Consider the following 12,634-nt stretch of genomic DNA (forward strand, 5'->3'; position numbering starts at 1 on the left):
CGTGACAGTAGCGCCTCTCTAAGGGCTGGCTCCCGACAGTCCTAAACGAAAAAAAAAAACAGAACAAAACCAGAGCACCAGGCCAGGACGGGCGGAGGGGGTCCAGGATGGAGGGACAGAAACCAAACAAAAGACAAGGAGCAAGAGTCCAGAACAGTCCATAAACACAAGAAAAACAGTTCAACACACGGGAGGTCAGGAAAATAGTTCAAAAACCAAAAACACTGGAGACCTAGAAACAGTCCGAGAAATCAGAAGTCCAGGAATACAGTAATGATCCAAACAAAACTAGACCGGATCCCAACACGAGTCCACAAAAACGTTCAGGGGGTCGACCCGAAGGTAGACCGCACGGGGCCAAAACAGTTCAGGGGGCCAGCCGTGCGGACAGCAGTGGCAGCAACAGAGCAGCCGGTGGCGGCGGCTACTGAGCAGGTCCGAAGGCCTCGCTCAGGAGGCCGCCCTCAATGCTCAAATAAAGGCCTGGAAGGTGGCCGGCAAAGGCGAGGCAGGGCCAGACGAAGGCAAAGACCCAGTGGATGAAGACCCAGAGGCCGGACCAGACGAGGCAGGACCAGACGAAGGTGAAGACCCAGTGGATGAAGACCCAGAGGCCGGACCAGATGGCAGCGAGGCAGCTGCGGAACCTGACAGCAGCGAGGTGGCTGCGGAACCTGAATGTGGTGATGCTGCAGGCGACGATGCTGCAGGCGACGATGCTGCAGGCGACGATGCTGCAGGCGACGGCTGAACAGACTTCCCCGGAAGGTCAGCAGACATGAGGATGTGCTGGCTGGGTTCTCCCGAACCCCAAGTGACGTGACTTGAGGCTGGACGGGCTCCTTGGGCCCTCCAGCTGACGAGACATGAGGCTGGCTGGGTTCTCCTGAACCCCCAGCTGACGAGACTTGAAGCTGGACAGGCTCCTTGGGCCCTCCAGCCAGAGCAGATGCAGGGCCAGAGGCAATTGGGACCCCTGGCTGAGGGTGAAGATGTGTGGCTGACTGAACTGATGACAAAGTTAATGATTGTTCTACCAACTGAGCTACTGACTGGGCTATGGACTGTAACAAAGTTTGTAGTAAGTCTGGTTGTGGTAGTGACTGAGCTATGGGTAGCGGGGCTGAATGTGGTGGAGGTGGAGACTGAGCTAGGGACTGCAATAGAGGTTGTAGTGACGGTGGTTGTGAAGGTGACTGAGCTAATCCTCCTGAGCCTTCTGAACACGAGAAAAACTGCTGGACGGGCTCACCTGAGCCTCCAGCGGACACAGGAACAGGTGCTGGCACCAGCTGAACACCAGCCCCTCCCACCCGAGGAACTGAAATGGGTGGAGGCGAACGCTGGGCCCGAGCTACCCTGGGAGCAGGAACAGGAGGAGAGAGAGAAGCTCAGGAACGACCTCAAAATGCACAATATTGCCAACTGGGTCTGGGCATATAGTCTTTGCAGAGTGGGCAACCTCACACACATCCAACAGGGATACAGAACAGTCCCTAGGAGGAGCCACAGTCTCAATAGATTGTAGAGAGGGGCAACTAGAGTCCTTAAATGTCCTTGGGGAGCAGACAGCCTCTTCCTTTAGAGAGCCTAAGTTACAGCCTGCAATCTCCGTCCCTACCAACTGCCTGTGCCCTTGCTGAAAAGTACATGGCTGAAAAGCTGGCTTAGAAACATTAACCACCTCCCTTTCAGCTGATTTGAAAACAGAACTTGCAGCCTCCAGAAATTTCACAGCAGTCCGAAAATTTCTCCCCCCAGATTCAAGTAAAGTGGTCTTAGTCATTTTAACACGGGGTTCAGATTGTGCAGAATGAAAACTGGTTCTTAAATCCTCAGAGAAGGAGTTTACAGGGTTAACAAACACAGACTCAACTACCTCTAAGTTAGCAGATTTAGATTCACTTGCATGGCAGGTAGCCTTCAGGGTCTTAGGTGTGGATTTATTGTTTGTTAAATTCATGAGTTCAGGGGGAGCATGAGAAAAACAGTCTTTGTTGCTCACCACTGATTGTCCAGAGGAAGCGGAGCGACGGCTGCGTGAGCGTCGCTCACTCTGGGAAGAGGGAGGTAAGCCAGACTGCAAATCCTCCTGCAGACCGGACCGAAAGTCTTTCGGTGGGCCGGGCTGGGACGAAGAAGCGGGACGTTTGTGTAGCTCCGAACGTGGAAGTCCCAAAAACAAAGCAAAGGATTGCAGTGGAGTAAGCCCAGTGTCTTCCACCACATAATCCTTCTTTCCGTGACAATTTCAATTTCTATCATAAAATTTAAAAAAAAAAACTGAAGCTCAAACATAAACTCCAAGTGATAAGAAATGCACTTCAAGTTTTTGGAGTTTCACTCTCTCAAGATGTATGAATTAAGAAATTATAGTAATTAAAAAAGATAATAAAACCCTACAAAAATAATTTTATGTAAAAAAACAGGACTTGGTGACATTTGAAGGGGAATCGAAAGACTCTATTCTTGGTTCCTGCTAAAGAAGCTTGAGAATTTCTCAGAGTATATCGTGTGTCTTTGATCCACACAGCCAGTCCTTTAAGAAATGCCAGATAGCACACTGTGACCAGTCCCAGACTGCCAGTTTATACTATATGAAAATTTGAACTAATTCATCCACAGAGTGTGTGTCCATTATTCATCGCAGCGCTGAAAAAAACCACCCAAAGCTAAAATGAAGGGGATTCTAATATATGTTTTGCACAGGCTTTCTGTTGAGTTTGGCACAGCATCTGAGAATCATAAACAGTGTAGTGTGTACTATTAGCTTCAGTTGTACCTTCCAATTAATCCAAAAACCACAGTTATTAACAATCAAGAGCACCAGGAAGCACAACAAAAATACTCCCAACGCAGCAACTCCTGAGAAAGATTTGACAAAGATTTCAACCTTATATGGCTGACATCACAATCATTTATGGTCTTGGGAGTCTTTCCATATGAGACAGAGGCAACAAAGACCTTGACTTTTCTTTTATAGCTCTTTAATTTATAGACCATTTCAAATGTCAGGAAGTACAGGCTGCCACTACAAGACTGCAGGAAAAACCGCCTGGCAGAGGCACATGGCTCTCCCATTGTTAATAATCATTACATAATCAGACCGATCTGATCTACTGTACTGTGCCCTGAACAATGTTCTCACACTTGGCCACAGAAGCAGCGAACAGCGAACTGTGACTTGTGATATCATTAAAATGCAACGCATGGCCAGACCACCCTTACTCCCAGAGCATCAGATGCTTCCAACAACCAGCAAACAACAGCATTATTATTTCAGAGACAGACTGTTATGTCTCTGGCTTTGACCAAAGCCGCCAGGTTCCTAACAGACCCACTGAAACATACAGTATTTTACAATGCCTCAAACCACACTTGTCATCACTGTGCTCGACGGGATTAGAGCCGAAACCTACAGCCTGTTGGCCTTTGCCTTGAAGGTTTGTTCTACTTCTGTTATGGTCTGGCCATCTGCAAAGAGCCTTCTCAATATATCCCCAAGCCTTGGCCTTAAAAGTAGTCACGGAACCCTTGTTCTGCCATACTGCATGAAATAGGTTATGACAATAACAATTTAACAATCCACTTGGAGTTCAATCAAGACATGGAATGTAGGAGGTCATGCTTCAGAAATCTAGAGCTGTTTGAAAAGTCAGGAGACACGGCCTCATACTGTTAGCTTATATTGATCTTCGAAGCAAGGAAAAAGAAAAATGATCCAGTGGAAATGCTGCCAGCTTGATTTCACTGCACACAGAGCAGGGATCCTCTCACATCATTACAGCAAGCTAAATGCAAATAGTAATCAAAATTACATTATAGCCGTTTTCATCTGTAAAAGCTACATGTGATAATAATAGGTTTTCTATTTGTTTGTATCTTTTCATGCAATGGTGAAGTCCTATAAAAGAGAGAGGCAAAGTGCACAACGGAGGGGGAAAAAATATTTTTCACATCATCAAACAAACCGCTGCTTGCCAGGAGAAAAGAATGTCAGGAGCAGGTTGCGTCTCCTAAACATGTTAGCAGAATAACATACGTCAGTCTGTGTGGGTCTTCTGCACAATAAAGATTCCACGTATTAAAGAGGGGAACAACAAAGACAGACACAGAGACACAGATGGGAGTTGGCAGCGGTTAAAGCTTAGCTCAGAGTGGGAAGAAAAGAGATGGAAAAGGGGGGGGAGCAGTGTTACAAGTGTCATTGTTGAGATGGGTTGGGCTATTAAGTCATGAAACATAAAAACAAACAATTTTTATATGAAAATATACACTGAAAACACTTGAAATGTAGATTTAATCTCAGTTTTTTTCACCATCTTTAGTCAGTTTTTTCTCAACTGCCGCCCCTTGTATTTAAAATAGCCCACATTATGATTGTTAAAAACAGGTAGGCAGACAATACCCATACTGCTGGTCAAACCCAGACTAACAAGGGAAAAACTACTAAAGGTGATTTCTGGAAATAAACACCCTATTAACACCCAATTTAAAAGTGCTTTTACTCTCCAAACTGCTCCAGTGGAGTCACCGTGCCCGTAAAGGGTAACTCTCAGGTGAGAATCTTTAGTGCGCATGCGCCAACCAGCGTGCAGCCTGTTACATTCGCTCCTGCTTTTCTCTTAGTTTAGCTTTTTTTTTCTACGTATTCTTTTTTTTCCTGACTTGTATTTTCCTCCGTTTTCTATCTCTTACTCAATCATGTGGATTGAGAGAGTTTTTGTTCTTCTGGTGGCCGTGGAACTGTTACTTTTATCAAGGAACGGGACCGCGGCACATCTCCTACACGCACGGACTGTTTACTCCAGAGATCAGCTGATCGCCCTGATGCCGGCCGGTTCACTGGCCAGGCCCGCAGAAGTACCAGCTGAAATTTGGAGGAAAACACATCGGGGATGCAGAGGTCAAGGACAGAAGAGAAGAAAAAAGGTGACGGTGAGACAGCGGAGGCTCGAAGCGAGGAGGAGGTTTAAACCGTGTCTGCCGTCTATCGTGATGGGTAATGTGCGATCGTTGGCAATTAAAATCGACGAGCTCTCAGCACTGGTACGGAGTCAGAGGGAATACCGAGAGTGTAGCCTGATGTGTTTCACCGAATCATGGATGCACCAGGACATTCCCGATGAGAATGCTTCCGTGGAAGGCTTCCACACTGTTCGGGCGGACAGGGACAGCATCGCTAGCGGTAAGCGGAAAGGAGGTGGGCTTGCTGTTTTAGTTAACAACCGGTGGTGTAACCCTGCCAACATAACAATCAAAGAAAGGATTTGTTGCCCGGACACTGAACTGTGTGCTGTTGGACTCAGGCCGTATTATTTACCCAGGGAATTCTCTCACGTCATCTTGGTGGCTGTTTATGTACCCCCCTCTGCTAACCCCACAGCTGCATGTGACACTATCCACTCTGCCATAGCTCGGCTACAGACTCAGCACCCGAGTGCCTTTATTGTGATCTCGGGTGACTTCAACCATGTATCACTGGACAATACACTACCAACATTCAAACAATATGTGGACTGTCCCACCAGGGGAGAGAAAACTTTAGACTTACTGTATGCTAACGTCAAGGATGCATACAGCTCCTCCTCCCTCCCCCCACTTGGTAGGTCAGATCATAACCTGATTCACCTCACCCCCCGCTATGTGCCAATTGTGAGGAGGGAACCTGTGACCACCAGGACTGTCAGGAGGTGGTCAGAGGAGGCCTTAGCAGAACTACAGGGCTGTTTCGAGGTGACCGACTGGGAAACACTCTGTGAGCCTCACGCCGAGGACATCAATGGGCTTACTGAGTGTATCACAGACTACATAACTTTCTGCACCGACTCCATTGTTCCAGCTCAGACTGTTCATTGTTACCCAAATAACAAGCCGTGGGTGACTAAGGACATCAAAGCCCTCCTCAACAACAAGAAGAGGGCTTTCAGAGGGGGCAACAAAGAGGAGGTGAGGAAGATCCAGGTGTTACTAAAGGACAAGATCAGAGAGGCTAAGGACAATTACAGGAGGAAGCTGGAGTGGAAACTCCAGCAGAACAGCATGAGAGAGGTGTGGAGGGGCATGAAGACCATCACTGGATTCAGGCCAACCAACAGCAGGGGAGCTGAGGGAGGTGAGAACAGAGCCAACGAGTTGAATCTGTTTTTCAATAGATTCGACACCACAGTGTCTGCTCCTACGCCCACAACCTCACCTGCAGTCAGCCTGGAATCCAGAGCCACACCACTGTGCCAGCCTCTCTCTTCACATGGCGCTGTTGCCTCCTGTGAGATTCCTGACACCCCTCCCCCACCCATCACCTTCACTCAATACCAGGTTGAGATGCAAATGAGGAGACTTCACTCAGGCAAGTCTGCTGGACCAGACGGAGTGAGTCCCCTTGTCCTCAAGACCTGTGCCCCCCAGCTGTGTGGAGTCTTTCATAAACTGTTTATGCTGAGTCTGAGTCTGCAGAGGGTCCCGGTGATGTGGAAGACATCATGCCTCGTCCCTGTACCAAAGACGCCACGTCCCAGTGGCCCCCAGGATTACAGGCCCGTGGCATTGACCTCCCACATCATGAAGACCCTGGAAAGGCTCATCCTGGACCAGCTGCGACCCATAGTAAGACCACACCTGGATCCCCTTCAGTTCGCTTATCAGCCTCGTCTCGGAACTGAGAACGCCATCATCTACCTGCTCAATCGTGTCTACACCCATCTGGACCAGCCGTGAGAGCACTGTGAGAGTCATGTTTTTTGACTTTTCCAGTGCTTTCAACACCATCAGGCCGACCCTCCTGGGTGATAAGTTAGCAGCGATGCAGGTGGATGCTTCTCTGGTGTCCTGGATTGTTGATTACCTGACAGGAAGACCACAATATGTACGTCTCCCACAGTGTGTCTGACAAGGTGATCAGCAACACAGGGGCACCACAGGGGACTGTCCTCTCCCCCTTCCTCTTCACCCTCTACACCACAGACTTCAGCCACTGCACAGAGACATGCCATCTTCAGAAGTTTTCTGATGACTCTGCGGTGGTTGGATGCATCAGCAGGGATGATGAGACAGAGTACCGGGCTGTGGTCGACTCCTTTGTCACGTGGTGTGAGCAGAATCATCTGCAGCTCAACGTGGCAAAGACCAAGGAACTGATCGTGGACTTCAGGAAGACCAGGAAACACTTGACCCCTGTTTCAATTCAGGGGGTCAGTGTTGACATTGTGGAGGACTATAAATACCTTGGAGTACACTGACAATAAACTGGACTGGGCTAAAAACACCACAGCACTTTACAGGAAGGGCCAGAGTCGTCTCTATTTTTTGAGGCGACTGAGGTCCTTCAACATCTGCCAGAAAATGCTGAGGATTTTCTATGAGTCTGTTGTGGCCAGTGCGATCCTCTATGCTGTTGCATGCTGGGGGAGCAGGCTGAGGGTCGCAGATGCCAACAGACTTAATAAACTAATCCGTAAGGCCAGCAATGTTGTGGGGATGGAGCTGGACTCCCTCAAGGTGGTGTCGGAGAGGCGGATGCTGTCCAAGATAAAGACAATGTTGGATAACACCTCCCACCCACTCCATGACATGTTGGTCAGTCACAGGAGCTCGTTCAGTGAGAGACTGAGATTACCGAAAAGCACCACTGAACGACACAGGAAATCATTCCTGCCTGTGGCCATCTCCCTGTACAACGCATCCACTTAACACACTGTTTGCTGCTACAGCTACACATGTTTCTTTTCCAACTATTTATTTATGAGTGACTTATGTATGTATGTATGTATGTATATATATGTATATATTGTACTATTCTTAGTTAGTGTATTGTCTGTCTTGTCTTAATGTTGGTTTAAAATGGAGCACTGTAACAAAAAATAATTTCCCCCAGGGATCAATAAAGTATTCTGATTCTGATTCTGATTCAGAATATACACAGTGTCATTATGACTGTGAAACCAGGCATTACTTAGGAACAGTCTGTTGCTGATAAATTCAGTCAGTACAGGTGGCATCTTTCAACAAATAACAGAATTCAAACTGAAGGAATAGAGAGATATTTTGGGATTGTGCTTATTTTCTTGCCAAGAGTGAAATTTGAAGACTGATGCCACTATTATGTCTGCACTGTAAACATTGAGCTTGGCAGGCAGGAAGAAGCTGCTAGCTCTTTTCAAAGTTCAAAATTGCATCTGCTAGTATTGCTAAACCTCGCTAACTATCTGGCTATACTAAAATAACTCTGCAAATACTGAAAAACTAAATGAATTTTTGGTGTTGCACAGGATGTGCTAGAGACATTTCTTGGCCATCAACAGCTGTTTGCAGTGACTTCCTAGTCTTGTTGTCACAATGTGGCTGCCATTTCAGGAGTGAAGATGCACTGATAGTGACAGGCAAAATGTTGGTTCGTATATTAGATGGAAAGCCAAGGATCAGATGAACAAATTAGCTAAGAAATCTGCTGATTTGTGTTAGCAGGTACATTTTTAAGCTTTGAAAAACATCTGCTTCATGTTTTCCCTCACCTCCCGACTTTATGGTTGACTAAATTAATTTAGTCAACCATAAATTTGGTTCCACAGTCAAAACATTTCTTCAAATGGTTGTAAAAACAAAAAAGTATGAGAGTATATCTTGAGCATTGAACTTTCTTTATCTGGTTCAGCTAATTCTAAAATATATTTTCTCATTTACTTTAGCTCCACTGATTCATTTCTGTTTGCCCAAGGTGAATTAGAGTTATTTTGCAAAGCTTATGGAACTAAAATGTTTAAAGGGGATCTTTTATTCTCATTTTAAGCTCCTTAATTTTATTCTTCAACTCTGTTTAGGTAGTGTTGCTAGATTCACGGTTCAAGATCCCTGTCAGTTCGCTCTTTATCTCAGACTAGCTCATTTTTATTTTTATTGGCTGCCCCTCGTAAACATGAGATGTGAACAGCAGGTGGGCGGGGCTTCTGTGCTTACAGAAAGAGCTGACCGTTTAGGGATATCCTCTCAAATTGACACCATACAGGACCAAGAGCAGAAGAAACTGTCTGCGAGGCAGCGTTTAGAGCAGCTTTTGGCTTCACTTGGTAAAGCGTAAAAGCTCCCCTTTAAATCAACATAAACATGTACTTCTAAGAATAATGTTCTGCCCTTTAGATGAACCAGTTTCTGCCAAAAACCAGAAACAGTCCATATAAGAGTTATAGAATGGGCTCAAACTAGCACAGATACATTCATATTTATTTATATTCATTATATTTGGGCAGAGGCAGAAGTTTAAGAGGCATTTATCTCTTAAACCTTTTCAAAAGCAAAGAAAACAATCTGCGTGACTGGATACCAAGAACATTTCTTTTGATGTCTTTTGGGTGAACAGACCTTTTAGATATCAAACGGAGCTTTGAAAAAGTGTTTATCAAGCATGGTGTTAAATTCTGAGAGTTGAAAGGTTGTGTGTACACCTCCATCTGCAAGGGACTCGAACACATCGTTCACTGTATAAACCCATTAAAGCAGCTTTACCGGCACAGCAAGTATGTTGTCTTGTGACACATGCTCAGGTCACATGTTAGAAACCTCAACACGGGAAACTGGTAGTGTTACAGTTTTTATCCCCCACATTTGATCAGTGGTCTTGTACAGTTTTCAAAAGAGGCCAGAGCAGACCATTATTGGTTTAATGGGAAAATCTACTCGAACTGACCTGGCTGCAGCATGAACAGTTGTATCTGACATGTGCACAGAAAGACACAAGAGTACTTCTCTCAGAATAAAATCTGCTTTCAAAGACCATTTACCTCTCTAAAATAGCCCATAAAGACATCTCAGAGGATAATTGCTAAAGATTTTTGAACCTGCTGCGATGCCTGGACACCTGAGATCACGGTGAAAACTCTAAAATGGTACCATTTTCAGTGGCAGCGCAATTTTCCTTCCCAACATACAGCTTTATTGTCATATCACCCCAAATCTGCCCCCTGCAACTAGCCACCATCAGTGGGTGCTCACACCTTCAGATTGTGTGCTTTTCCTCTCAAAGCTGAAATGCCTTGATCAGTTTCCTAGCATTTTATTCTTCCTTCTAGTCAAAAGCATTATTGACTCAAAAGCCTTTGCCTCCCTACTGTGCCCAAAAGAAAGTCGTTTTAATGAAAAGCAGAGCAGCTCCATTAACACTATACCTGCTCAGCTGCCACCTACAGTATATCTTTTGTTAAATGGCTTAATTGGAGTCCAAAGAAGAAATAGAAAGACTTTTCTGGTCTTAGTGTGGTGGAGAAAAAGAATGTTTTATACGGCTATTTAGCTTTGTCATCTTGAACATTATTGTGCACTGATATTATTGGCATCATTCAGTGCACAAAGTCTACAGAGTCATTCTAAAAATGAGCATTGTCTTATCTCACTATCCGCTTCCCTCTACAGCTGACTCTTATTTATTAAGACTGGTTTATCAAATATCCTCACTTCATTCTGCACAGTATATATAATATATAACTTACATAAATGATACATTACTTGGTTCCTGGCTTGTATTCAAGTGGAGAATCAATTAGTGAGTACAGCCTTGAAAACCAGATTCACAGATCCATCTAATGCACCATTGGAAATAGATTCTATCTTGCGGTTTCAAAGAGCTTCGAAAGATAAAGTGGATGCATTGCGGGAATGGAGTGTTTGAAGTTTGATCGTAGAGGCCTGCAGATGGCTGAACGTTCAAACTGCATGGCTTCTGTAGCATTTGTACTTTCTACACAAGATTTTTACTTGATGGTGCAATTAGTCAAGGAATGTGCTGGGATTGGCATCATCTGTGCACCTTATGAATTACAAAGTATGTCAACATTGTGTGGGAAGGACCAAACACCAAGAATGTAAAGTATTTATGAAGACATCCTCTGTCTTGTCCCTTTGATGTGCATACTGCACTTACTGTAACCAAGTAAAGTTGTCACTGGGTGAATCAGGATTCAGTCTTGTCCACAAATCAAAAAAGAAAAGAATAATAAAGGTAAAAATTGAAGAGTTAGCCTAGTTTTTGTATGATCTGTGCAGATAGAGGTATTTGGATCATTTAAAGGCAAGAAAACACTAAGAAAAAAACACTAAAACTAAAACTCTTATTAAAGTGTCGAATGGTGATGCATAAATGTGTTTAAAACATAAGTAAACCTGTAAGATTTCCAATTATATTGTCATCTGAAACATGAACTTCAAAAGAATGTGCTTTTATCCACAGAATATATTATTAAATTAATTTGAAACATGACAAATTCTGTTGTATATTAATGTGCACGAGTCCTACTTTTCCACACAAAAAACAAAAAAATAATGATGACGCTCCCACGTCCTGCAACAGTAACCTCGTGTAGTGGATTTAACATGTAAAATCTAAGTCGTATCGATTGAAGAACTTAATCTGGTTTTCTGCTGGGCTACTTTTAAGTCCGTCTGATGCACCGCAGCAGAGATTAAAACAATGACCCCCAAATATTTTCTTTCGCAAATCGACAGACAACACAGTTAACGGCCATCCCCGGCAGAGCCCGTAATATAGTACTGCCAAATGAGTCAGGCGCAAAGCAGAGGATGAAAAACAAAAGTATAATCCCTTCGCTGCTAACGGTGTCACTCAAGGATTAGCGTGCCAAGGGGGAAAAAATAACACGCTAAGTACTACGCGGATAAATTAAAAGCTCTGGGCAAGGCGGCGTGCCTGCAATCGTTTCAGAAACATTGATTGTGTTACAATGGGGAATGTTTGTGCTTCAGTGCTCTCACCCTGACAGCATAACAGCAACTATAATCTCAACTTCAGATATCCGGATATCAGCTGATTTGAGTCTCCGGGACCTGGCTGAAAGTAAATTGAAAATGGTAAAAGCTTAAGGCAGTAGATTGAGAGATATTTTCTGAGTCGGGGAGACTGACCCGGTGGATTATTAGAAAAGAGTTGTGGCGCCTCACCGATGATGGGGGTTAAGCTGTGTGTCTGATAGCGAGTCACACAGAGATGAATGAGGACTTCCTCGGGAAGGCGCTCAGATCGGATGGGCTTTAACAATTAGTCCACAACAGCATATAAAACACACAAACACACATTTTCTTACCTGTGAATCCAGACGTTAACCATCCAGGAGGGTAATCCGAACAACAGTTGCGGTGAACGGATTTAAGCAACACTTCTCAACAAAGTAAGGACCAATTAATGATAATCTCGAGGTCGGGTCAAATCCACGGACGGTCTGGGGGTAATTTCCGATGTGGGCAGAGAGCTATGCTCCGTAGAAGTTTGCACCTCTAAGCAGCCAAAGGGCAGATTGTTAATCCTTTCCCAAAATAACACCAAGTACAGTAGAGCCGACGGAGGAAGGAGAAGGCGAGAGGAGGGTGTAGAGTTCAGCACCACGACAGAGTGGACAGCTCCGACGGCGCAGCGATCTCACCTCGGCCGCTTTCGGGTCTCGTGTGCGCCACTGAGGTAGGAGCCACCAGCCCCAACCTCACCTACTGGCTCAGTCCTGACCGGATTTACATACAATCACAGGGGAGGGAGGGAGGAGAGGAGGGGGTGAACCAATCACAAGTATCCCGTAGTAGGCAGTATAGGCAAGAGAACGAGCGCACACCGACAGAGTGGATGTGGAGCGGTTTAGTG

The 12,634-nt window shown here is 45.2% G+C and overlaps 1 protein-coding gene across 4 annotated transcripts in view; it reads right to left on the reverse strand.

The window, feature by feature from the left end:
- Positions 1-12,628, reverse strand: part of fstl5 (follistatin-like 5) — a 201,090-nt gene extending 188,462 nt beyond the window's left edge. For all 4 annotated transcript variants that reach the window (XM_085416209.1, XM_085416189.1, XM_085416198.1 and 1 more), the window contains exon 1: positions 12,087-12,628. In XM_085416209.1, coding sequence (XP_085272335.1) covers positions 12,087-12,109 — 23 coding nt within the window. In that variant the 5' untranslated portion in view covers positions 12,110-12,628. The remainder of the gene's footprint in view (positions 1-12,086) is intronic.
- Between the last annotated feature and the right edge of the window lie 6 nt (positions 12,629-12,634).

This window comes from Rhamphochromis longiceps, linkage group LG2 (assembly GCF_057381845.1).
Source record: "Rhamphochromis longiceps isolate RC_006_pf linkage group LG2, R_longiceps_female_GT1.1, whole genome shotgun sequence".
NCBI lineage: Eukaryota > Metazoa > Chordata > Actinopteri > Cichliformes > Cichlidae > Rhamphochromis > Rhamphochromis longiceps.